The 27488-nt window shown below is 45.0% G+C and overlaps 2 protein-coding genes across 5 annotated transcripts in view; one reads left to right on the top strand and one right to left on the bottom strand.

Moving 5' to 3' along the window:
- kat2b (K(lysine) acetyltransferase 2B) overlaps positions 1–8054 on the top strand; it is a 153172-nt gene extending 145118 nt beyond the window's left edge. Inside the window, exons 18-19 of one of the 2 annotated variants that reach the window (XM_072508733.1) lie at positions 197–386; positions 2188–8054. In XM_072508733.1, coding sequence (XP_072364834.1) covers positions 197–386; positions 2188–2194 — 197 coding nt within the window. In that variant the 3' untranslated portion in view covers positions 2195–8054. Of the gene's footprint in view, positions 1–196 lie in introns of both variants that reach the window. The other variant, XM_072508734.1, reaches the window with a different exon arrangement.
- A 15382-nt stretch (positions 8055–23436) lies between these two features.
- The window catches only part of LOC140424986 (shugoshin 1-like), a 51533-nt gene continuing 47481 nt past the window's right edge, over positions 23437–27488 (bottom strand). For all 3 annotated transcript variants that reach the window (XM_072508730.1, XM_072508731.1, XM_072508732.1), the window contains exons 8-9: positions 25294–25480; positions 23437–23752 (exon numbers count right to left, since the gene is read on the bottom strand). In XM_072508730.1, the coding sequence (XP_072364831.1) occupies positions 23602–23752; positions 25294–25480 (338 nt within the window). In that variant the 3' untranslated portion in view covers positions 23437–23601. The remainder of the gene's footprint in view (positions 23753–25293; positions 25481–27488) is intronic.

Raw genomic sequence — 27488 nt, 5'->3', positions numbered from 1 at the left:
TCAAACCCCATAAAGGCAGCAGATTTCTGTCCCTAAAGGACAATAGCAAACCAAGGAACCCTGTGCTTCGTGAATCCTGCTCCAATTTCTTATGTTCTTAACATAGGCAATAATCATATCAAATTTGTACATTTCATATATCTCTTAAGCAAGGAGAATGACTTTTCTTAATTACTTTGGTACAATTGCTTCACAGATCTGAAAACAATGAGTGAACGTGTCAAAAACCGTTATTATGTGACCAAGAAGTTGTTCATGGCAGACATGCAGCGTATCTTCACCAATTGTCGAGAATATAATCCTCCAGAAAGTGAATACTTCAAGTGTGCCAACATCTTAGAAAAAAACTTCTACAGTAAAATTAAAGAAGCTGGACTGATAGACAAGTAAATTCAACATTTAATTCTTTGTGGTGCTCTGACTAGTCGATGCTAGTTTAATGTACTGTAGAGTGTATAGAAGGTCTATTACAATGCTTACCAGTAGCTTTAGAAAATGGCTGCTACAGATTGTGGGAAATTCTACACACAGCCAGTTGCAATTTGAGACAGGTTGGATCGGTTTTGCACATTAAGAGCTCTTCCACATAATGAGAAAGCGTTGAGATCTGGGACACTACCAACAGTAAATAGGCAGTACTTGTGAGCATTGGCATGTGAGCAAATGTTCATGTATCCATAGTTCAGTGAATACTTTGATTTAATTGCAGAAATTCCACATGTCCCATGTCCAACCAGTGGTGTAGGATATGGTGTGTTTCTATACTGGATCAGGAGGCTATTGGCAATGTGCTCACAAATATTTGAATAAGCAGTGCTACTCACCACATTGCTTGTGAGCTCAAACCAACACTTTTCAGTTATTTAATAATCAACTGACTATCCTGCTTTGTGTGTGTGTGTGTGGTGGGGGGGGGGGGGGTGTTATAACCAACTACAGTGATGAGAGATGAGAAGCGAATCTGTCTCTATGGCAGATTCAGTAAGCAATACCGAGCCAGACAGGTCTGTAGTTCTTGCATGCTGTCAATGAAAGGAACTGATGCAGGTAGATCTTTTATTTGGGGTTGGGAATTCTTCCCAATGAGCTCTGTATCACTACAAGCCAGACTCTCAAAGTTAGGGTTGCATTGGCTGGATAAACTGCTGGAGCTTCCTAGTTCCTAGTGTGCTATGCTGAAAAGCCATAAGGTTTTATCTTGTCAAATTCCACACGTATTTGGGGGACCCTAAACCTTGCATCTTAAGCGTGGCCCTGAAGTGAAATGAGACAATACCCGTTAGCCCCCACCAAAATGGGCATGGAGATTATTTTGCAACCTTCTAATTGAGGCAGATATCAAACTGCATGCTGCCTAGTCATGCAAATGATAACTTACTTCCAGCACAGTGCTAAACACAGTGTTGAGTGACTGCCTGCCTAAATGGGGGGCCAAAATCTCGGAGGTCAGCACCACCAAGCCTGCCTACACCTCTTAAAAGCACCTTCTGGCTGCAGTTGGTGCTGCAGATGGCTGGAGAAGATCATCTGACCTTCAAGAAGAATTAATCTGGAAAAACGAATGTGCTGCAGCATTCACCGACACCGCACTGGAGGCCTTGGTGCACGAGGTAAACTGATGCAACCAGGAGGCCCTCTAGACAAGTTTTGCAAAGTCAGTGGGAGTAGATGGTCAACGCTTCCAATACAAGCAATGCAGCCTGAAAACCTGAATGACATTTAGGACTTCTAATGACCTCACATGAGTGATCAAGGTTAGTGAATTTTTCCTCAGCTACCAACAAATCTCAGTCATAGCTTCCTCACTATCAAAACTGCAGCAAGCCTTTCATTCTCAGTTTGCATACATTATGCCAGCTACATCACCCAAACATGTTTCACTGCACTCACTGATTCACTGCCCTCCCTTGCACAGCAAACACAGATAGCAAGGACTAACCGGAGGGAGACTGGCAAATCTACATGGTCTCACCCCATTGGATTTGAAGATGCAAGCCATCATCAAAGCAGTCATGACCAAGTCTGTGGCCAGTGGTGGAGCCTAAACCATTGAAGTAGATATGCTCATACCGAATCCTCCTCCTTTTAACACCTCACAATCTTCGGATTTACAAGCTTCAGATAGTTTAAGGATGGTCTCTTACTTTCCTCCCATGCAATCCTACCCTTGTGCCTTTCTGTTAACAGATACTAAAGGACAGCAGCCTAGCCAAGCAGTTGTTCAGGAGCATGAAGTTATTGAGGAAAGGTGATTGATGATGAATAAACAGTCACCTGCTCTAACACTAGCTCAGATTTTGACACCGTGCCCATTTTAAAGGCTGTCTTCTAAATGGAATCTGCACATGGTGAGAAATGGACATGAGTGACCCAAAGCCAAGCTGGAGAAGAGTAGCTTCGGCATCAGCACACCTGAGGGCAAGGCCTGCTGCAGAGGATTCAAATGAGGAGTTTGACGGGGTGGCACACAGACAAAGGCTTACGGGTACAGAAATGCTGTGTATTGGCAGGCCTGCCAGAAAGCCTGATGTCATTTTCAGGGAGCATGGAGGAGTTTGGCCCAAAAACCTTTCACAATACTTTGCAGAGCCCATCCTTTCCAGCATTGAAGTGGATGGTCAAGTACATGTGAACCACATGAAGAGCCAGCCATGTCCAATGTCTCAGCTTCCATTGCAGCAGACATTGAAGTCGCACAACATCCGAGTGTTGCAGTGGAGGTTCAAACTAACTCACAAAAGCTCAGTTTACTGTCATGCATGCGCAGACTGCTGCCATCTTGGCTGTGGATAACATTGCTCAGCAGCTTCCAATCTGTTACAGCACATTAATAATATTGCTGATACTGTCCTAGGGGAAATGCAGTGCATTTGTGGAGTACAAACCTGCTGTCCTCTTAATAGCACAAGGACAACAGGCACTAAGCAATGCACAAGGTTGATTATTATATGGAATATTGAATGGTTTGTTTGATAAAGATGGTTTGGAATGTTTTTGTGTTAGTTTTTATTTCAGCATTAGGGCCAAGAGATAGTCCATAAAAGAGAAATGAGATTGTTGTCAAACGGTGAATTTTGGTTGTGTTCAATGATACTGCAGTCAGATGAGCTGTCAAACACAGCTTGGAGAAAGGGACTATGTTCGTTGCTTCCTCCCTTCATTCTACTCTTTCTCAGCTGTCAGCCGTATACCTGTGGCAAGAAACATGCTCTTGTGTTGACGAGGTTTTGAAGGAGGCAGCAGACCACAACAGGTTGTGACACACACACACTGCTCAATAAAGTAGGGCTCCTCTGCAGTGATCCAGGCAGCAGAGGTGTTGCTGGACCATCCCTAAGATTTGCTTGATTACATTTTGTGTGGTAGCATGGCTCTTGCACGCTGCTGATGTGTGTGGAATGCACGCATCATTCTTCAGCCACATAGTTAATGGGTAGCCCTTATCACCCAGTAACCATCCTCTGGTCACTCATCGTGGCTCAAATGCTAATGGTACAGAATGGTATAGAATAAGGGCATTATGTCACATGCCAGGAATTGACATGCGTAATCAACTGAATGTGGTTGCACACCAGCTGAACATTGAATTAGAATTCATAGATTTCCTACAGTGCAGAAGGTGGCCATTCAGCCCATTGAATCTGTACCTACTCTCTGAAAAGGCATCTTACCATGGCCCACTCCCTGCCCTATCCCCGTAACCTAACTTCAAAGTGGATTCCTTTAAGTAGCGTCCATGCTCCTGATGAACACATCTTCAGCTGTGCAGGACTAAGAGGGGGTATTAACTGGAGCATTTAGGTGGAAAATGGCATCACTAGAATCAAATCAGAGTTACCTGCTAACTGAGATCAAGAGCTACACACTGCATACTTCTGGCACACACTCCAACTCGTACGCTAACAACTTCACCAAATGGTGTCCAGTGAAGACCGACTCGGAAAGGAGCCATAGAGGTCTACAGCACAGAAAAGGCTCTTCGGCCTGTTATGTCTTTGCCACCCAAGTATTGTAATCCCATTTTCCAGCACTGGCCCATAGCCATGTATGCCTTGGCATTGCAAGGGCACATCTAAATACTTCTTGAACGTTATGAGGGCCTTTGCCTCCATCACTCTTTCAGGCAACGAGTTCCAGACCTTTAAAGAATAAACCTGCCATTCTTACCTACTCTAGCCAACACACCAATGTGGTTGGCTCTTAAATGCCCTCTTAAGTGTATACAATGCGAATGCTATTTTGAACCCAAAACAGCACCCATAGCACAAAGAATGTGAATGACACACTAAAATTAGTCCATGTATCTACTCCACATCCATTAACAAAAACTGTGAAATTCTGAATAATTTGGTTTGAAAACTTAAATGTGAAGGGTTTCTAAATTATCTGTGCAATGTAATTGCCAGTTTTGCATTTGAAAGAATGTTTTACAAAAACATTAGAAAATAAGTAGTTATTTAATGTCCAATTACATTGTTGGGGGGGGGGGCAGCAGCTGATCATTTTGTATTTCTAATAGTCAAATTATTCAGCCTTCTTTTCAGGAATGAGATTAATTGATTTCAGGAATTTTCTGAGGTTAAGATAGGGTCTGTTGAATCCTGCTGGTGAATTTTGCACCCTAGATTCATCTGTGCACTAAAGGAGAAGCATGAAACTGTCTAGAATGTTTAAGAATGGTCTTTCTCTTCTAATTAGTATATGATCAGCAGTGTTTTGAGGTGCATGCCGAAAATTGCATATATTATCAATGTTTGCCACCAGACTGCATACTCCTGATGGTGATATTTTAACCTTACAGTGCATCTGTATTTAAAACAGATAGTTGACTGCAGAATTAACAGCTTATACTCTCTCACGACACATTGACAGTTTGAGATCCCTAGCTCACCTTCACTTACTTTGAATATGTAACTTACAGCAATGGGGTCTTCTAAAATCTTAGATTGAAGATCAGTTATACCTCTAAAAGGAATTTCCATCCTGCTATTAGTTTTTCATGTGAACATAAGCAAATGTAAAATCTTGTGTTACTGTATAAATGGGAGAAATTTTTCAACAATTGAAGGGGAATCTTGACATACTGAAAAAACCTAAGCTACTTCCATAATTAGAGAAATGCAATGGCTGGGAGGGGAGGTGGATTTTGAGGCTCTTCACTCTGGAATTTTGCTGGTGACATCCCAAACATGTTTGCGAATGACTTATCACCCTGTTCCCACTATCACTGTGGTCACTGAGATTTTCCCACTGCGTGTATCAATAAGTGATACGAACAGTAGTTTATTTAAGATGAAATCGGGACCCTTTAAACAACATTTAGAAGCCCTTTTGTCATTTTAGGGCAGTAATGGGAAAGGTTTGCATTGCACGTTCTATGTTAAGAGTAAGCTGGCAGTCAGAAAGATGAGCCAGAAGTTTAGTCAGGATTGAATTCCTTTTAAGATAGTTCTATTACATTTTTAAAATTTTCATCAAAGCTGGAGTACTATTTAATCAAACACTGAGTTCCAGTAACAAAGTCATCCAATTCATTTTCACTTCAATAATACATTTTCTAGATACTGAATCGTCCCAAACATAGAACGATACAGCGCAGTACAGGCCCTTCGGCCCACGATGTTGCACCGAAACAAAAGCCATCTAACCTACACTATAGAACCATAGCAGTTCCATGAGCTACATGAAGAGGAGGAAACACATACAATGCCTGTGACATTTTCAACAAAAATAATTTGCGTTACTTTTATATTGGCAAATAACTAATTTGTGGCTTTAAATCGAACTCATCTCTTGACATAAGTGACTTAAATTCCTACTGCATTCCTCATTATGCAGCTAGCTTTACATCAGACTTTTGTCAGTTAATTCTCATTTATATTGATGCCTGTTGTAATCATGGTTGAAAAGGAAACAGAAATCACAGAGCTGTACGTTACTATTCAAAAGAACTCGGTTGCCTAAATATTTATATTTTGGGCTATATAATTGAGAGCCTTGGAGATCATACGTAAAGATTATTCCTATATTCCCATTCATAGGGGCAGCATGGTTGCACAGTGGTCAGCACTGCTGCCTCACGGCACCAAGGCCCTGGGTTCGATCCTAGCCCCAGATGACCGTCTGTGTGGAGTTTGCACATTCTCTCCATGTTTGCGTGGGTCTAACCCCCACAACCTAAAGATGTGGAGGCTAAGTCGCTTATTGTCACAAGTAGGCTTCACAGTAACTTCATTTGAAGCCTCCTTGTGACAGTAAGCGATTTTCATTTCATTTCAAGTGATTGGCCATGCTAAATTGCCATTAATTGGGGCTGGGGGAAATTGGGTACTCTTTAAAAAAAAAAAAAATGTTTTTTTAAATTTATTTTAAAAAAATATTTCCATTCGTATGTATGATTCTGGTATTTATACATGCAAGTCTTGTCAGATTGACTTTCCTAAGCATCAAGGGATGGTTTACCAACACTGACAGGGAAAGGTACACAATGAGTTCAGAACATAGGTATATTGCATGGTTATGCATGACAGGAAGCAGGCAAAATGCTAATATAATGCTAGGCAATACCAAAACCCATTTTCCTTTGGAAATAAATAAATGTAATAATGCTCTCCCCTCATAGTTCAAGTAGCAAATATTGTAAATAACTAATGTGGCGTGAAATAGATAAATATAAATGGTCATTAGCACCAGCCTTCACAAATGTTTTGGAAGAGTATTTAAGTTACGAGAACACATGTAGACAAATGTTTAGATGTTTACAGCAATTTATTTGATGAGATAGGGTATGCTGTCTACATATTTAATATAGCCAGAAGATAGCAAAACCTTTAATGTGTATTTGAATAATTAGCTTTGTTAGCGATGAAATTATTTCCTGAACTTCATTTAGATAGTTCATCCTAAATGCAATGCCTACGGAAAAAAACCCTCAAGTTTCATTGGGTCTTATTTTCTTAAACTTCAATATTGCACTATAGTAGTAACTACTGATGTACTATAATTTAAATGCTGAAATCTAACTTTATCTACATGAAATCCTATTTGTTAAAGAAACCTGTTCAATTTTGTATCATTTCTATAAATCTCTTTATTCCTTTCCAAGTTTAGTTTGCAAAATTCAATTTAGAAATGTAAAACTCTAACTTGAAGGGCTTTTGTTTTGAGAAACAGAGATCCTCATTGTAAGATGTAGCAAATGTTATGTCCTGTTTCATCATTCTGTGCTATGTGTTTTCCACTTGTAACTCCAAAACCATTTAAATTTGTTCGTAAAAGTAGAAGTGCTACTCTGGAGAAATAGTGCAGATGTGATTTGTGGTTAAAACCCTGAAACCATTTTTCCCTTTACACAAAGATTTCCAATGAACATGGAATTAATCACCATGCAAATCTTTAAAAATGCAAGTCTCAACTGGTGATTATATTTGTGGAACACCCACATGCTTGGTAAAAATAATTCATTTTCTGAATTTCTAAAAGCACTTTGATATTAAAATGGATGTTGCATCCTGTTGTTAAAGTGAGAATGAATGTTCCAGCATTATATGTTGGATGCATTATTGGGTCAGTGGCTCCAAACATTTTCATTTTTGTTTGAGAGCTCATGCTCACAATTTGAATGTAATACAGTCAAAGTAAGATTCCAAAGCAAACTAAGACTTAAAATGCTAGATCCAAGCCTGTATGCCTTGTGCTTTCTACCAATAATCTGAATGCCAACCTTAATTGTTGGAACATAATTTAGGTTGAACATCAAAGCTTTAACTCAGTAGCTGAGACAAAGTAATTTAAAATGTTTAAGGTTTTCCTTTCCAAAAATCACACATCCAGTGCTGCAAAATTAGAATGTAAAAATTGAAAGACTAACTTCGAGGTTTTTACAAATCTTTCCTTCATTCGTTTTTAGGGGGAAAATAGTAGATTTTGTGCAATACTGTAAACTTCACTTTTGTGATTTTTGTAAACTTTTGTATTTGCTACCTACACAAATGTTCTTTGTAAAATTAATATATTGTACCAAGTTAAAAATAAATGGTGTAATTTTCAAATTATGTACTTCAGTACAGCATATTTACTATATTTAATTTCCATTGTTGGTTATCTTAACACAAAATCCCAAAACTAGATGATTTGACAACAGTGTTATTTTTCTAGTTTAAATGTTTACATTGCCATTATAGAATATTACCTCAATAGATTTATTTTCCACAATAATCATAAACCCTTCAACTCAAAAGATTTTAGAAAATTGACAACATATTAGGTCAGCTGTCCCAGGGCAGGGCACCAGCCTGGCAGATACTGTAGGTGGCACTGATGGCAGCTGCTAAACTGTACTGTAGGCACCAAGATTTAATTGGTACGGAAAATAAAATAAATAAACCAGTTAATGAGTGGAGATGGAAATAGGGGAGCTTCACAAAAGTTAAACACAGATTTTCACCCTCCCTTGCAAATATCCAAAGCTGTGTTAATGCAAAATTTACAGTTCATCTTAGCAGAGAACCCAAGGGGCAAAATAAATGTAGCTTTAATTGGAATGTTGAACTAAGTCTTAAGCTTTTTAAAGAGGCCAGGTGGTCAGAAACTGTTGTCTGCCATTATTCCCAGGTCCTCAAGCTGGCACTCGTCACTATGGAACAGTATGTAACATCTCCCCAAGGTATTGTCTCTGAACTAGTAATCCAGAGACCAAGATCAATGTTCTGGGACACGGGTTCACAATTTAAATTCAATTAATTAATAATTCTGAAATTGAAAACTCGATTCGGCAATGGTGACTATGAAACCATCATTGATAGTCATTAAAACCTATCCAATGCCCTTTCAGGAAGGAAAACTGCCACCTTTAGCAGATCTAGCCTACATGTGGCTCCACACCACAGCAATGTGGTTGAAATCACACAGCAAGCCACACAGTTCAAGGGCAATTAGGGATAACAAATCCTGACTTGACCAGCAACACCAACACCCCATGAAAGAATAATTTTATGTGGCTGTTTCATTTGCATCAGACTCCTGTCATTTAATATTTCCATTCACAGAAATGTATATCTGAATGTGGATAACAGAGAACTCAGGATTGGATGCCATGCTGTTTGCATGTGGTAAACTGTAGCTACCTGATCTGAGAGATTGCACAAGGCTAATCAAACATTCATTTGTACAGAATGAGATTTAAAGGAACTTCCACAGCCCGATAACTGGGCTACTTTCAGATCTGCAACCAATGAGAGGAAGCAAAGTATTTGTTATGAGATGTTAAACTGGTTTTCAGCTGCTTTAAATGTTTCCACTTGCCTTAAGGTCAGGGCAAAACCTCTCACCAATGATTCAAGAGGAATCAGTTTTGTTCTATATTCTGCAGCCTATTTGAGTATCTGCATGACATGCCTGACAAGTGCCAGGTAACAACCATTTCTAACAAGAGGCTCAGCCAGCACTTTGACTTTTACTAGTACTATCATTGCAAAGCTCCCCCACAATCAATATTGAAAAGCAGTTCATCTGACCCCCTCAAAGTCTTTACATGGAATCAGCAATGTGTTACAACACTTACCACTCAGCTGAATGGGTGCAACCACCTTGGGTGGCAGCACAGTGGTTGGCACTGTTGCTTCATATTCCCAGGTTCGATTCTCGCTTGGGTCATTGTCTGTGGAGTCTGCTCGTTCTCCCTGTATCTGCGTGGGTTTCCTCCGGGTGCTCCGGTTTCCTCCCACAAGTCCCGAACGACGTGCTGTTAGGCGAATTGGATATTCTGAATTCTCCCTCCGTGTACCCGAACAGGTACCGGAGTGTGACGACTAGGGGCTTTTCACAGTAACTTCATTGCAGTGTTAATGTAAGCCTACTTGTGGCACTAATAAAGATTATTACAAAACCCAAGCCACTCAATACCAAGGCAGAATTTCCTGATTGGTACCCTATGCCAATAGGTTCCATATCCACCTCATCTACTCCTTGCACATAGTGGCTTCAAATGTACAATTCATAGCATGCATTGCACACCTCCCTCCCCTGCAACCGCCAACATTAAATAGCTACATCATGGGAGCACCAAAGCCTCCAAGACATACACCATCTAACAAGGAAGTAGTTAAACACTAGACGGGCTCAAAAATTGATGAAGAGGAGCTATTGGATATGCTGGCCAATCTGAAAAGTTGATAAGTCACCTGGACCAAATGAGACACATGCAAGGATATTGAAAGCGATTAGGGTGGAAATTGTAGATGCACTAGCCATACTCTTCCAATCCTTAGATACAGAAGTGGTACCAGCAGACGTAATTGCAAATTTTGACTTCCAGTGGCAGTCATGAGCTGAGAGGTCGCACAAAAGGTGACTCTCGTCCAAGCACTTTGGTTAAGGCCCTTTAACCCCAACAAATGGGCCTACTGGACAGAAAATCCCCCAAACCAACCCCCATCAACCACAGTGCCAGCCAAAATGCAGAGAAACCAACCATCCACCCGTAAAAGCAGCAAAAGTGAGGAAAGACCAATCTCGGCCTCGAAGCAAGGAAGCCTGCATGGCGGCACGGAACCGGTAACGGCCGATCTTATATAACTTCCAACGCAGACCCAGGCGCTGATGTATAAAATGATGGGTTTCATCACTTCTGGACTACATAAATACAGGGAGAAAATGAAGGAGGACCTCATGGTGGCAACAGTCGAGGCCACGACAGCCCCCATAAGGAGGCTATGGACAAAATGGAGAGGAGACTTGAGCAGGCCCAAGTGGTTACAGCGAGAGAGATCGAAAAAAAACAGGTCAGACTAGGGATACTGGATCGCAGCACTCAAAGCTAAGGTGACAAGGCTGTTCAGGACTCCGAAACGGCTGAGAGAAAAGATCACTCCGGCAAAACCTGCAGATCGTGGGGTTGTTGGAGGGCACGGTGGGAAGGAGCCCCATGGAGTACATAGCAGCGCTGCTCAGGAAGCTGGTCGGCGAAGAAAGCTTCGCCAGGCCCCGTAGGTAAACCACGCATACAGGTCGCTCCGGCAGCGGCCCAAGGTAGGGAGACCCACCGGGGGACATGATAAGGCTCCGCAGGTACCAAGACGAGCAAATCCTGAGATAGGTGAAAAACACAAAGGCATGCAAGTGGGAAGGACATTCCATCTACTTGTATCAGGATATTGGAGCAGACCTGGCTAGATGCTGGGCAGAATTTAATGGTGCTAAATCCACACTATTCAAGAGCAAGGTGTGGTTTTGTATCCTCTACCCCACCATACTATGGTCACCTACCAGGGTGGGGAATTTCCCGGAGGAGGCCAGCAAGTTTGTTCAGAAAACTGAACTGGGGAAACTGCAGTAAAAGGCAATGGCTTAAATGGAAGGGGCAGAGGCAATCACATAAGGGGCTGTGTGGGAAAAGAGGATTAGACGGGGTTGGGAATGGGAAACCCAATCGTCGGGGAGAGCTATGCTAGAGAATAGGCTGGTGTACGGAGGTACAGAGCAGGAAGGCCGCGGCCGAGGGAGGGAACACTTGAAGAGGGGGGGGGGGGGGGGGGGGGCGGGGAGAGAAACAGAAGTTCAGGGGAAACAAAGAGTATCAGGGGAGGAAACAGGGAGGGTAGAGAGGGGTGTAAAGTCAAAGGAGGAGGGGAGAACAAGGGGGGTGCACTCGTAAAGGGAGGGCAGAGTGTGGGGAGAAAGGCGGGGGGGGGGGGAAAGAAGGGTAGAAAGCTGGTTGCAACAGGTTGCATGTGGAGATAATGAAAAAGAGGAGGTAGATAGCGGCAATCTAAAATGGGCAGGACCGGGCGAGCAGGGCCAGGTCCACATGGTGAGTATGGCTGACCCCTCAGGAGGGCAGAACCTCCCCATTAGAATCACCACATGAAACGCGAGAGGCCTCTTTGGGCTGGTGAAAAGATCCAGAGTCCTCGCCCATATCAAAAGCCTGAAGATGGACGTAGCCTTTCTACAAGAGATGCACCTAAGAGAGAGGGACCGACTGCAGGTAAGGAAGAACTGAGTGGACAAACGTTTCAGGCGTGCTAGGATACGAGGGCAAGGGGTTGACCATACTGGATAACAGAGCAGTACTTTCTTTTTTTTTTTTAATAAATATTTTATTGAAAATTTTTGGTCAACCAACACAGTACATTGTGCATCCTTTACACAATATTATAACAACACAAATAACAACGACCTATTTTATAAACAAAAAATGAATAAATAACAAAAATGAAAACTAACCCTAATTGGCAACTGCCTTATCACAAGTAGCACTCTCCAAAAATATAATTTAACAGTCCAATATATAATTATCTGTCGCAACGACCTATACAGATTATACAGTATATATTAACAACCCTGAGAGTCCTTCTGGTTCCTCCTCCTCCCCCCCCCCCCCCCGATCCTGGGCTGCTGCTGCTGCCTTCTTTTTTCCATTCCATCTATCTTTCTGCGAGGTATTCGACGAACGGTTGCCACCGCCTGGTGAACCCTTGAGCCGACCCCCTTGGAACGAACTTAATCCGCTCTAGCTTTATAAACCCTGCCATGTCATTTATCCAGGTCTCCACCCCCGGGGGCTTGGCTTCTTTCCACATTAACAATATCCTGCGCCGGGCTACTAGGGACGCAAAGGCCAAAACATCGGCCTCTCTCGCCTCCTGCACTCCCGGCTCTTGCGCAACCCCAAATATAGCCAACCCCCAGCTTGGTTCGACACGGACCCCCACTACTTTTGAAAGCACCTTTGTCACCCCCATCCAAAACCCCTGTAGTGCCGGGCATGACCAAAACATATGGGTATGATTCGCTGGGCTTCTCGAGCACCTCGCACACCTATCCTCCACCCCAAAAAATTTACTGAGCCGTGCTCCAGTCATATGCGCCCTGTGTAATACCTTAAACTGAATCAGGCTTAGCCTGGCACACGAGGACGACGAGTTCACCCTGCTTAGGGCATCTGCCCACAGCCCCTCCTCGATCTCCTCCCTCAGCTCTTCTTCCCATTTCCCTTTTAGTTCATCTACCATAGTCTCCCCTTCGTCCCTCATTTCCCTATATATATCTGACACCTTACCATCCCCCACCCATGTCTTTGAGAGCACTCTGTCCTGCACCTCTTGTGTCGGGAGCTGCGGGAATTCCCTCACCTGTTGCCTCGCAAAAGCCCTCAGTTGCATATACCTGAATGCATTCCCTTGGGGCAACCCATATTTCTCGGTCAGCGCTCCCAGACTCGCGAACTTCCCATCCACAAACAGATCTTTCAGTTGCGTTATTCCTGCTCTTTGCCACATTCCATATCCCCCATCCATTCCCCCCGGGGCAAACCTATGGTTGTTTCTTATCGGGGACCCCCCCCAAGGCTCCAGTCTTTCCCCTATGCCGTCTCCACTGTCCCCAAATCTTCAGTGTAGCCACCACCACCGGGCTTGTGGTGTAGTTCCTCGGTGAGAACGGCAATGGGGCTGTCAACATAGCCTGTAGGCTAGTCCCCCTACAGGACGCCCTCTCTAATCTCTTCCACGCCGCTCCCTCCTCCTCTCCCATCCACTTACTCACCATTGAAATATTAGCGGCCCAATAATACTCACTTAGGCTCGGTAGTGCCAGCACCCCCCTATCCCTGCTACGCTGTAAGAATCCCTTCCTCACTCTCGGGGTCTTCCCGGCCCACACAAAACCCATGATGCTCTTTTCAATCCTTTTAAAAAAAGCCTTCGTGATCACCACCGGGAGGCACTGAAACACAAAGAGGAATCTCGGGAGGACCACCATCTTAACCGCCTGCACCCTCCCTGCCAGTGACAGGGATACCATATCCCATCTCTTAAAATCCTCCTCCATTTGTTCCACCAACCGCGTTAAATTTAACCTATGCAATGTGCCCCAATTCTTGGCTATCTGGATCCCCAGGTAACGAAACTCCCCTGTTACCTTCCTCAACGGTAGGTCCTCTATTTCTCTACTCTGTTCCCCTGGATGCACCACAAACAACTCACTTTTCCCCATGTTCAATTTATACCCTGAAAAATCCCCAAATTCCCCAAGTATCCGCATTATTTCTGGCATCCCCTCCGCCGGGTCTGCCACGTATAGTAGCAAATCGTCCGCATACAAAGATACCCGGTGTTCTTCTCCTCCTCTAAGTACTCCCCTCCACTTCTTGGAACCCCTCAACGCTATCGCCAGGGGTTCAATCGCCAGTGCAAACAATAATGGGGACAGAGGGCATCCCTGCCTTGTCCCTCTATGGAGCCGAAAATATGCAGATCCCCGTCCATTCGTTACCACGCTCGTCATCGGGGCCCTATACAACAGCTGCACCCATCTAACATACCCCTCTCCAAAACCAAATCTCCTCAACACCTCCCACAAATAATCCCACTCCACTCTATCAAATGCTTTCTCGGCATCCATCGCCACTACTATCTCCGTTTCCCCCTCTGGTGGGGCCATCATCATTACCCCTAACAGCCTCCGTATATTCGTGTTCAGCTGTCTCCCCTTCACAAACCCAGTTTGGTCCTCGTGGACCACCCCCGGGACACATTCCTCTATTCTCATTGCCATTACCTTGGCCAGGATCTTGGCATCTACATTTAGGAGGGAAATAGGTCTATAGGACCCGCATTGTAGCAGGTCCTTTTCCTTCTTTAAGAGAAGCGATATCGTTGCTTCAGACATAGTCGGGGGCAGTTGTCCCCTTTCCTTTGCCTCATTAAAGGTCCTCGTCAATACCGGGGCGAGCAAGTCCACATATTTTCTATAGAATTCGACTGGGAATCCATCCGGTCCCGGGGCCTTTCCCGCCTGCATGCTCCTAATTCCTTTCACCACTTCTTCTACCTCGATCTGTGCTCCCAGTCCCACCCTTTCCTGCACTTCCACCTTGGGAAATTCCAGCCGATCGAAGAAGCCCATCATTCTCTCCCTCCCATCCGGGGGTTGAGCTTCATATAATTTTTTATAAAATGTCTTGAACACTCCATTCACTCTCTCCGCTCCCCGCTCCATCTCTCCTTCCTCATCCCTCACTCCCCCTATTTCCCTCGCTGCTCCCCTTTTCCTCAATTGGTGTGCCAGCAACCTGCTCGCCTTCTCCCCATATTCGTACTGTACACCCTGTGCCTTCCTCCATTGTGCCTCTGCAGTGCCCGTAGTCAGCAAGTCAAATTCTACATGTAGCCTTTGCCTTTCCCTGTACAGTCCCTCCTCCTGTGCTTCCGCATATTGTCTGTCCACCCTCAAAAGTTCTTGCAGCAACCGCTCCCGTTCCTTACTCTCCTGCTTCCCTTTATGTGCCCTTATTGATATCAGCTCCCCTCTAACCACCGCCTTCAACGCCTCCCAGACCACTCCCACCTGGACCTCCCCATTATCATGGAGTTCCAAGTACTTTTCAATGCACCCCCTCACCCTTAGACACACCCCCTCATCTGCCATTAGTCCCATGTCCATTCTCCAGGGTGGGCGCCCTCCTGTTTCCTCCCCTATCTCCAAGTCTACCCAGTGTGGAGCGTGATCCGAAATGGCTATAGCCGTATACTCCGTTCCCCTCACCTTCGGGATCAACGCCCTTCCCAGCACAAAAAAGTCTATTCGCAAGTAGACTTTATGGACATAGGAGAAAAACGAGAACTCCTTACTCCTAGGTCTGCTAAATCTCCACGGGTCTACACCTCCCATCTGCTCCATAAAATCTTTAAGTACCTTGGCTGCTGCCGGCCTCCTTCCAGTCCTGGACTTCGACCTATCCAGCCCTGGTTCCAACACCGTATTAAAATCTCCCCCCATTATCAGCTTTCCCATCTCTAGGTCCGGAATGCGTCCTAGCATCCGCCTCATAAAATTGGCATCATCCCAGTTCGGGGCATATACGTTTACCAAAACCACTGTCTCCCCCTGTAGTTTGCCACTCACCATCACGTATCTGCCCCCGTTATCCGCCACTATAGTCTTTGCCTCGAACATTACCCGCTTCCCCACTAATATAGCCACCCCCCTGTTTTTCGCATCTAGCCCCGAATGGAACACCTGCCCCACCCATCCTTTGCGTAGCCTAACCTGGTCTATCAGTTTCAGGTGCGTTTCCTGTAACATAACCACATCTGCCTTAAGTTTCTTAAGGTGTGCGAGTACCCGTGCCCTCTTTATCGGCCCGTTCAGCCCTCTCACGTTCCACGTGATCAGCCGGGTTGGGGGGCTTCCTACCCCCCCCCTTGTCGATTAGCCATCACCTTTTTCCAGCTCCTCACCCGGTTCCCCCGCAGCTGTATCTCCCCCAGGCGGTGCCCCCCCCGCCCATCCCCTCCCATACCAGCTCCTCTCCTCTCCCCAGCAGCAGCAACCCAGTAATTCCCCCCTCCCACCCCCCCCGCTAGATCCCCCGCTAGCGTAATTACTCCCCCCATGTTGCTCCCAGAAGTCAGCAAACTCTGGCCGACCTCGGCTTCCCCCCGTGACCTCGGCTCGCACCGTGCGACGCCCCCTCCTTCCTGCTTCTCTATTCCCCCCATGGTTATCATAGCGCGGGAACCAAGCCCGCGCTTCTCCCTTGGCCCCGCCCCCAATGGCCAACGCCCCATCTCCTCCACCTCCCCTCCTCCCCCCATCACCACCTGTGGAAGAGAGAAAAGTTACCACATCGCAGGATTAGTACATAAAACTCCTCTTTCCCCCCTTTTTATCCCCCCTCTTTGCCCCCCACATTCGCCCCACCACTTTGTTCAAACGTTCTTTTTAATAACCCGCTCATTCCAGTTTTTCTTCCACAATAAAAGTCCACGCTTCATCCGCCGTCTCAAAGTAGTGGTGCCTCCCTCGATATGTGACCCACAGTCTTGCCGGTTGCAGCATTCCAAATTTTATCTTTTTATGAAGCACCGCCTTGGCCCGATTAAAGCTCGCCCTCCTTCTCGCCACCTCCGCACTCCAGTCTTGATAAACGCGGATCACCGCGTTCTCCCATTTACTGCTCCGAGTTTTCTTTGCCCATCTAAGGACCATTTCTCGATCCTTAAAACGGAGGAATCTCACCACTATGGCTCTGGGAATTTCTCCTGCTCTCGGCCCTCGCGCCATCACTCGGTATGCTCCCTCCACCTCCAACGGACCCGCCGGGGCCTACGCTCCCATTAACGAGTGCAGCATCGTGCTCAGATATGCCCCGACGTCCGCTCCCTCCACACCTTCAGGAAGACCAAGAATCCTCAGGTTGTTCCTCCTTGCGTTGTTCTCCAGCGCCTCCAACCTTTCCACACATCGTTTCTGATGTGCCTCATGCATCTCCGTCTTCACCACCAGGCCCTGTATGTCGTCCTCATTCTCGGCTGCCTTTGCCTTCACGACCCGAAGCTCCCGCTCCTGGGTCTTTTGTTCCTCCTTTAGCCCTTCGATCGCCTGTAGTATCGGGGCCAACAGCTCTTTCTTCATTTCCTTTTTGAGCTCTTCCACACAGCATTTCAAGAACTCTTGTTGTTCAGGGCCCCATGTTAAACTGCCACCTTCCGACGCCATCTTGGTTTTTGCTTGCCTTCCTTGCCGCTGTTCTAAAGGATCCACTGCAATCCGGCCACTTTCTCCTCCTTTTTTCATCCGTATCCAGGGGGGATTCCCTTCTGGTTTACCGCACAGTGTTTTTAGCCGTCAAAATTGCCGTTGGGGTTCCTATCAAGAGCCCAAAAGTCCGTTTCACCGGGAGCTGCCGAAACGTGCGACTCAGCTGGTCATCGCCGCACCCGGAAGTAAGAGCAGTACTTTCACAGCGACGAATACAGTGACAGACCCGGGGTGGGGGTGTGCAACTCATTATGGGCAATAGGACACTGTAAGGGGCCCCAGTAAATATATACACCCCAAACTGGGACGACGCAGGTTTCGTCAAGAAGCCAGTGTCCAAAATCCCTAACCCAACACCCACCGATTCATCATGGCGGTGAGAGGACCTTAATTGTATACAAGACCCGAAAATAGACATCCACACTAGGACAGGAACCATATCAGGTATGACATGATAGCTAAACGTCTTTAAGGGGCAGATGGGAGGGTGGACCCATGGAGGTTCAATCACCCGAGGAAAAATAATAATTTTCCACATGCACAAGGCCTACTCTCGCATAAACCTCATTGTAGGTAAAATGGTGCTTTTAGGGGTAGTGAGTGCAGAATACTGCATAATACTGATCTCTGACCACACACTGCATTACATGGATGTGAGGTTGGAGAAGGGCCGGGCCCAACGCTTCCCATGGAGGCTGCACACAGCCCTCCTCGCCGATAAGGAATCCTGTACAAAAAAAAAATCCCAAGCTATCGACGGTTATGTAACGTGTAACCAGAAAGGGGAGGTCTCACCCTCCATGTTCTGGGAGGCACTGAAGGCAGTGATCAGGGAGCAGTATGGCAGGGGGTTGGGCACGGGAGCAATAGGTCAGAAGGTGAGAGCATTGAGGGAGAACTAGGGAATTGGGACAGTGGGGCTCTGAGGCAGAGCAGACAGGGAGAAGTTGCTGAACACAGCAGGTCTGGTGGCCTGAAGTGCATATGTTTTAATGCAAGAAGTATTACGGGTAAGGCAGATGAACTTAGAGCTTGGATTAGTACTTGGAACTATGATGTTGTTGCCATTACAGAGACCTGGTTGAGGGAAGGGCAGGATTGGCAGCTAAACGTTCCAGGATTTAGATGTTTCAGGCGGGATAGAGGGGGATGTAAAAGGGGTGGCGGTGTTGCGCTACTGGTTAGGGAGAATATCACAGCTGTACTGCAGGAGGACACCTCAGAGGGCAGTGAGGCTATATGGGTAGAGATCAGAATAAGAAGGGTGCAGTCACAATGTTGGGGGTTTACTACAGGCCTCCCAACAGCCAGCGGGAGATAGAGGAGCAGATAGGTAGACAGATTTTGGAAAAGAGTAAAAACAACAGGGTTGTGGTGATGGGAGACTTCAACTTCCCCAATATTGACTGGGACTCACTTAGTGCCAGGGGCTTAGACAGGGCGGAGTTTGTAAGGAGCATCCAGGAGGGCTTCTTAAAACAATATGTAGACAGTCCAACTAGGGAAGGGGCGGTACTGGACCTGGTATTGGGGAATGAGCCCGGCCAGGTGGTAGATGTTTCAGTAGGGGAGCATTTCGGGAACAGTGACCACAATTCAGTAAGTTTTAAAGTGCTGGTGGACAAGGATAAGAGTGGTCCTAGGATGAATGTGCTAAATTGGGGGAAGGCTAATTATAACAATATTAGGCGGGAACTGAAGAACATAGATTGGGGGTGGATGTTTGAGGGCAAATCAACATCTGACATGTGGGAGGCTTTCAAGTGTCAGTTGAAAGGAATTCAGGACCGGCATGTTCCTGTGAGGAAGAAGGATAAATAAGGCAATTTTAGGGAACCTTGGATAACAAGAGATATTGTAGGCCTCGTCAAAAAGAAAAAGGAGGCATTTGTCAGGGCTAAAAGGCTGGGAACAGACGAAGCCTGTGTGGAAGAAAAGGAAAGTAGGAAGGAACTTAAGCAAGGAGTCAGGAGGGCTAGAAGGGGTCACGAAAAGTCATTGGCAAATAGGGTTAAGGAAAATCCCAAGGCTTTTTACACGTACATAAAAAGCAAGAGGGTAGCCAGGGAAAGGGTTGGCCCACTGAAGGATAGGCAAGGGAATCTATGTGTGGAGCCAGAGGAAATGGGCGAGGTACTAAATGAATACTTTGCATCAGTATTCACCAAAGAGAAGGAATTGGTAGAGGTTGAGTATGGAGAAGGGTGTGTAGATATCCTGGGTCACATTGAGATCCAAAAAGACGAGGTTTTGGGCGGCTTCAAAAATATTAAGGTAGTTAAGTCCCCAGGGCCTGATGGGATCTACCCCAGAATACTGAAGGAGGCTAGAGAGGAAATTGCTGAGGCCTTGACAGAAATCTTTGGATCCTCGCTATCTTCAGCTGATGTCCCGGAGGACTGGAGAATAGCCAATGTTGTTCCTCTGTTTAAGAAGGGTAGCAAGGATAATCCAGGGAACTACAGGCCGGTGAGCCTTACGTCAGTGGTAGGGAAATTACTGGAGAGAATTCTTCGAGACAGGATCTACTCCCATTTGGAAGCAAATGGACGTATTAGTGAGAGGCAGCATGGTTTTGTGACGGGGAGGTCGTGTCTCACTAACTTGATAGAGTTTTTCGAGGAGGTCACAAAGATGACTGATGCAGGTAGGGCAGTGGATGTTGTCTATATGGACTTCAGTAAGGCCTTTGACAAGGTCCCTCATGGTAGACTACTACAAAAGGTGAAGTCACACGTGATCAGGGGTGAGCTGGCAAGGTGGATACAGAACTGGCTAGGTCATAGAAGGCAGAGAGTAGCAATGGAAGGATGCTTTTCTAATTGGAGGGCTGTGACCAGTGGTGTTCCACAGGGATCAGTGCTGGGACCTTTGCTGTTTGTAGTATATATAAATGATTTGGAGGAAAATGTAACTGGTCTGATTAGTAAGTTTGCAGACGACACAAAGGTTGGTGGAATTGCGGATAACGATGAGGATTGTCAGAGGATACAGCAGGATTTAGATTGTTTGGAGACTTGGGCGGAGAGATGGCAGATGGAGTTTAATCCGGACAAATGTGAGGTAATGCATTTTGGAAGGTCTAATGCAGGTAGGGAATATACAGTGAATGGTAGAACCCTCAAGAGTATTGAAAGTCAAAGAGATCTAGGAGTACAGGTCCACAGGTCATTGAAAGGGGCAACACAGGTGGAGAAGGTAGTCAAGAAGGCATACGGCATGCTTGCCTTCATTGGCCGGGGCATTGAGTATAAGAATTGGCAAGTCATGTTGCAGCTGTATAGAAGCTTAGTTCGGCCACACTTGGAGTATAGTGTTCAATTCTGGTTGCCACACTACCACAAGGATGTGGAGGCTTTAGAGAGGGTGCAGAAGAGATTTACCAGAATGTTGCCTGGTATGAAGGGCATTAGCTATGAGGAGCGGTTGAATAAACTCGGTTTGTTCTCACTGGAACGAAGGAGGTTGAGGGGCGACCTGATAGAGGTCTACAAAATTATGAGGGGCATAGACAGAGTGGATAGTCAGAGGTTTTCCCCCGGGGTAGAGGGGTCAATTACTAGGGGGCATAGGTTTAAGGTGAGAGGGGCAAGGTTTAGAGTAGATGTACGAGGCAAGTTTTTTTACGCAGAGGGTAGTGGGTGCCTGGAACTCGCTACCGGAGGAGGTGGTGGAAGCAGGGACGATAGTGACATTTAAGGGGCATCTTGACAAATACATGAATAGGATGGGAATAGAGGGATACGGACCCAGGAAGTGCAGAAGATTGTAGTTTAGTCGGGCAGCATGGTCGGCACAGGCTTGGAGGGCCGAAGGGCCTGTTCCTGTGCTGTACATTTCTTTGTTCTTTATCATAGCTTATAGGGCCCTTAGGGACAAGGAGGAAAGGGCGGTTGATCTACTCCATACCAAAGGTGGATCGGGGTACTACACGACCCCAACTGGAAATGCTGGCAGAGAGGAAAGGCTGCAGTTGGAATTTGATCTGCTTTCCACGGGAAGAGCAGTTCAGTAACTCTGCCAGTCACCGGGAGGCCTTTTACGAACATATGGACAAGGCCAGCCGCATGCTGCCGCACCAACTAAGGAAGCAGGCTGCCACAGAAGTAATAATGCAAATCAGGGACAGAAACAGTAGGATGGTTGCGGCCCTGAATGAGGTTAACAAGGCCGTTGCAAACTTTTACTGAGGCCTGTACACCTCCCGAGTCCCCAGAGGGGTACTCGGGGATGAAACAGTTCCTCGATGGACTGGATCTACCAGTGTGGAGGAAGACAAGAAACAGGGACTGAAAGCACCGTGAGGGCTCGATGAAATCATGAAATGCATTAATTCCATGCAGTCAGGGGGGAGACCAGCTGGGTTCCCGGTGGACTTTTACAAAAAATTCATAACAGCACTGGCCCCACACTTGCGGGAGATGTTCAATGATTCACTGTCGAAGGAAGTCGTGCTGCCCACACAGGCACAGGCCTCGATCTCACTATTCCCCAAAAAAGACAAAAGAACCAGAGTGTGGATCGTACAGACCCATCTCTCTTTTAAATACTGCCTCTAAAGTCCTGACGAAGTGCCTACCAGAAGCGGTCGTCTCCCTGGACATGGAGAAGCCTTTGATTGAGCAGAATGGAGATACCTCATGGAGGTGCTAGAACTGTTTGGGTTTAGATCAGGGTTCACCACTTGGGCGAAACTCCTGTAGAGCACTCCCATGGCGACCGTGCAGAACACCACCAGCTCCGAGCAAGTTTGGCTCCTTAGGGGAATGAGCACCCTGCTCCTGTTTTGCACTGACAATTGAGCCACTGGTCATCGTTCTTAGATTGGCGGAGTGGTGGATTGGCATTCGGAGAGGGGGCAGGAAGCATAGAGTTTCACTCTATGTGGATGACCTGCTCCTCTACGTGTCGCACCCCTTGGCAGATGGGAAAGATAGCGACTCCTTAGAGAGTTCGGTGACTTCTTAGGTTACAAACTCAACCTGGGGAGGAGCGAAATTTCCCCAGTAATCCTCAAAGGGGAGGAGCAGAGCTGAAGGAACTGCCGTTTAAAAGGAGCCAAACCCAAGGTCAGGTACCTGGGGATACAGATAGCTCACAACTGGACGAGGCTCCACAAGTGGAACCTGTCCAGCATGGTGGAGGAGGTGAAGAGGGACCTAGAAAGAGGAGACTCACTCCAGCTCTTGCTAGCGGGAAAGGTGCAGATGATAAAAATGAATGTACTGCCCAGGTTCCTCTTCATATTTAGATCGCTCCCAATCTTCATCCCTGAATCACCTGGTTGAATGTCTAATCATGGCCATTGTCTTGGGCAGTGGGGGGTGGCACTGGCACGCCAACCTTTTAGTCTATCACTGGGGAGCAAATGCAGAGAGAAAGGGGGGCTGATTGAGAGGGCCGAAGGCAGACTGGGTCCAAATAGAGACCTACTGTACGGGACCTCTCTCTGGGCCCTGGCCACCACCTCACTCCTTGTAAAAAAGGTCAGGGCCTAATACAACTCAAGGTGATGCAGAGCACACCTAACCAAGATATAGATGAGCAGATTCTTCCCAGAGGTGGAGGACAAGTGCGAGCGGTGTCAGGGGGGCCCAGCCAACTCCACCCACATGTTCTGGCCCTGCCCCAGATTCAATGAGTTCTGGACAGCATTTTTGAGGCTTTGTCAAGGGTCCTGGGGTGTGGGGAGAGGAGGCCTGCCCATTTGTGCCGGTCTTCGGAGTGTTAAGAGTACCCAGAGCTCTTCAGAGAAAGGAGCGGACACCCTGGCCTCCACCTCTCTGATCACCTAGCAGCACCACCCAGAGCAGCTCTGACCTGGCTGAATTCCTGAAACTAGAGAAAATTAAATTCTCAATCAGAGGATCGAAGGATCTACGACTTGTGGAAAAAATTCTAAGGTGGTATTTATTAGATTTTCTTCGGCATCTAAAATACATAGCTGAAAACAACACCCATGAAACAGGTTTGAAATTACAAACTAAAATTAACCATACAGCAAGTGATCAATCTTAAATTATCACAGTCTCAATACAGTTCATATTTCGTAAAAGATCATCGGCAGCCAACAAATGCCTCATTATATCTACTAAGTGGAGATGTCTTTTTCCCAGGCTTACACAGAGAGGCATTGTTCTTTGTCGGTTTGAATATCGGTGAACGCAAAAATTGTGTGTCGGTGTATTTGTCTCCTCTCCGCAATTTCCTGTCAAGTAGATTAAAATGTTTAATTAACATTTAAATCAGATAAATAGCCTTCCTTTTTTGAAAAGTGAATTTCTTTACCTGGTTTCTTATTGCTAGCTGCTGCTTGAAGTATTATTTTCTATTAACTAGTTTTGAATAACACCAGATTATAGAGATGCAGTGATGTAACACACAAACCATTACACCATCACAAATATGGATCAATATAGCAATCTTGTAATATCCGATTTAGAAAGCAGGGGTCTTTTAAAGTTGGGATTAAAAGAATATATTGAGGCAAAAAATGGATGGACAAGTGTACAATTTCCCAGCACAAACAAGAGAAGTGAATTTATTCAACCTATCAGCTATGCTTAACAATATTTATCACTACTGCAATGCTCCAAGGCAATTCATAGGGGTTTTATCAAATAGCATTTGACATTAGGTAACATTAAAAAACCTTTACAAACTTGGCGAAGAGGTAGGTTTTAAGGGCCATCTTAAAAAGGAGTGAGTAAGAAATAGGAGTAGACCATTCAGCCTTTCAAGCCCACTCCACCATTCAATGATTTTTGAGTGAATTCCAGTGTTCAGTGCCTCAGTAACTGAAGGTATGGCTGCCAATGGTGGTGCAAGGATAAACACGCCTACATACGAGGCCAGAATTGGAGGAATGCAGATTATTGGAGGGTTGTAGGGCTGAGGAGATTACAGAGATAGGTAGGAAATGGAAAGACCAAGGTGGGGTTGGAAAACAAGCATGAGAATTTGAAAATCAAGACACTGCTCAACTGAAGCCAATGTAAGTCAGCAAGCACAGCGACGATGACAGAATGAGACCAAGGTGCAAGTTTGGATACAGGCAGTAAGGTTTGGGATGAGTTTAAGATTAAGTAGTGAGAAAGATGGGATGTCAACCAGGAGCTGGAATCGTCAAGTCAACAACAGTGAAGCTAATGAGAGGCATGGATACTGGGGTATTCAGAAGAGACGCATGGATAATAATTAAGTGAAAGAACCCTTGTGCCATATCTTGGGTCTTCCTTGAGGTATTCCAATTTACCAACTAGTGCTGAAAATTAGGAAATTAGAGATCAGATTTATCTTGGACAGCACTTGTGTCCTCACGCCATATCTTCTGAATACCCCAGTCTATAAAAATAAATGGAGCCGACCATACAAGGAAGGGTTGATAGAAAGGAATTTATAATTATGACGAAAGCTTAAAAATAGAGGCTTTTTCTTGGAGAAGTTAAAGAGGATAGAGTGTGAAAACATGATTCCATAAGTTGCTGAATCAGTTTAAAAAGGCATTAAATTATCACTGGAGGAATAAAGGGGTAAAACAGAATTATTAGAAGTTCATCTACTTTATCACATGTCATTGTTACAGTATTAGTATAATGGAATGGGTTAAGTTTCTGAAAAGGAAGTAGATAGAAGTATATGGGGAAAGGACAGCAAAATGGGAAATTAAGGAGAAAATTCCTAATGAAGACTTTGGACTGACACAGGCATAATGATCTCCTAACCTCTCTATGAACAAATCCAACTTACATGCTGAGACTGGGTTCCTTGTAATTTATAGCCATGGTGCATCTGCGTTTACTAACAGCTATTGGAGAAATCTTGTTCATTCTTTCTGACAAAGCAGGACAGGACATCTTCTTTTCCTTGTTTTTAGTGGGTAATTTTGAATAATTGGTCACATCACTCAGGCTGTGGCGAGGTCCAAACTTCTTCCCTGTTTCAATAATAGGAAAAATTAGGTGATGCAAGTGTGAAATACAAGTTACAGAACCTTAAGTCAATTGGTTGCTATGCCTGCTGACTCCGCACACCTTCCGAATGGACATTTATAAAAATCATAATTGGGGTGGCACGATGCACAGTAGTTAGCACTGCTGCCTACGGCGCTGAGGACCCAGGTTCGAATCCCGGCCCATGTGGAGTTTGCACATTCTCGCCATGTCTGCGTGGGTTTCACTCCCACAACCCAAAGATGTGCAGGTTAAGGGAATTGGCCACGCTAAATTGCCCCTTAATTGGAAAAAAATAATTGGGTACTAATTTTTTTTTTTTTTAAATCATAATCGACGAATTAAATAATCTACATTACAATATTTTTATTAACACTATACTCCATTTCATTAATATATAATTCAATATTTGTGAATCATATATACCAATGAGAACTACATGATGTTAAAATAATTTGATCCGCCAACATGATTTGCTCCAAATTTTAAAATAACACTTACTTTTCTTTGGATAACCTCATTTATGTACAACACATTCACATTAAAGACTGAACTGTTTACACTTCTACATAAAACAACGTACACAAAATAAACTTTAAAAGGTTCAAGATTGGAAGAAAACTGTAAATACTGGAAATTGGAAGTGACGGAATTCCAGAAATGTTAGCACTTGAAAGACATTACAACCACTGCAAATGTTAATTGCTGAACAAATCCTGAGAGAAACGTGGCTTACAGGCCATACCTTTATCTTTGTATACTGAAAACGGGAATAAAATGTACTGATCTCAGCAGCAAGAAGTCCAGTAACACTTTGGGAATTTGAAAAAGTAAAAGATTCAACAAGAAAACTTGAGCACACAAGGTTATAGTTACACAACTAAACATAGTCCTACAAAACATTTCTCTCCAAAAGACTCCACATTTGGTCAGACCCACAAGTAAACATTTTCCAGGCAACACTCCCTCACAGATGTTTAACTTTAACTGTTTATCCAGGGCAACACGGTGGCTCAGTGGTTAGCACTGCTGCCTCATGGCGCCGAGGACCCGGTTTCGATCCCGGTCCCGGGTCACTGTCGTGTGGAGTTTGCACACTCTCCCAGTGTCTGCATGGGTCTCACCCCCACAACCCAAAAGAGATAGGTGAATTGGTCACACTAAATTGCCCCTTAATTGGAAAACAAATAATTGGTAACTTTAAAATTAAAAAACAAAACTACAACAATACAGCAATATTATCCAAGTCAGAATTGCTGCTGTGGTAATGAAGGTATACCACACAACCTCTGAAACACTCTTCCATTCTGTGGAAATCGAAGGCCTTTCAGAACAAGACTACTTCTTGCAGCCCAAGACATTTCTAGCTTGACTGGATGGCTGATTCAAACGTCACCTTCTTCCAGCCCAGAGCTGTTCAAGGTCTTCCTCACACGGCTAACACCAATTAGCCCAAAATCCCAACTTACATATCGTTTTCCCGTTCATCTTCGATTCTCTGCACTCATTTGAATTTTCCCAAAATATTTCATGTCTTTCTCACTGCCCCGCATTCGGAAATTTTATAAACTTCCCTTGCTTACTTATGACACTGTTGCAAACTGAAAAGCTATTTACTCACCGGTGACATTAAATAGCTGAAAATATTCCAAGTCCCTCTATCTCCTAATGCAAATTTCTAAATTTTACTTATTTACTTATAAAACCACTTGGCCAGAACTTCATTACAAGTGCATGCATTTAGCGCCTTCACTGGTTTCATCCCTCAACTCTTGCAGAAAAATGGTTTCCATTAGCCTTTCCCCAGCTTAATTAAATCATTTACATACACACAGCCTTCTTTACAGAACACAATATTGCCCAAAAATATTTTAAAAATAATATCCATTCTCGCAAAAGGTCAAAACTCTACTAACGAAAGGGCCCATATCTGAAACATAATCACGGTCAGATATTGATGGACATGTTGGCAATTTCCAATTGTTATGTTCA

This window comes from Scyliorhinus torazame, chromosome 6 (assembly GCF_047496885.1).
Source record: "Scyliorhinus torazame isolate Kashiwa2021f chromosome 6, sScyTor2.1, whole genome shotgun sequence".
NCBI classification, from domain to species: domain Eukaryota; kingdom Metazoa; phylum Chordata; class Chondrichthyes; order Carcharhiniformes; family Scyliorhinidae; genus Scyliorhinus; species Scyliorhinus torazame.
Note: the sequence above shows the minus strand (reverse complement) of the source record. Positions and strands in the feature narration are given on the sequence as shown.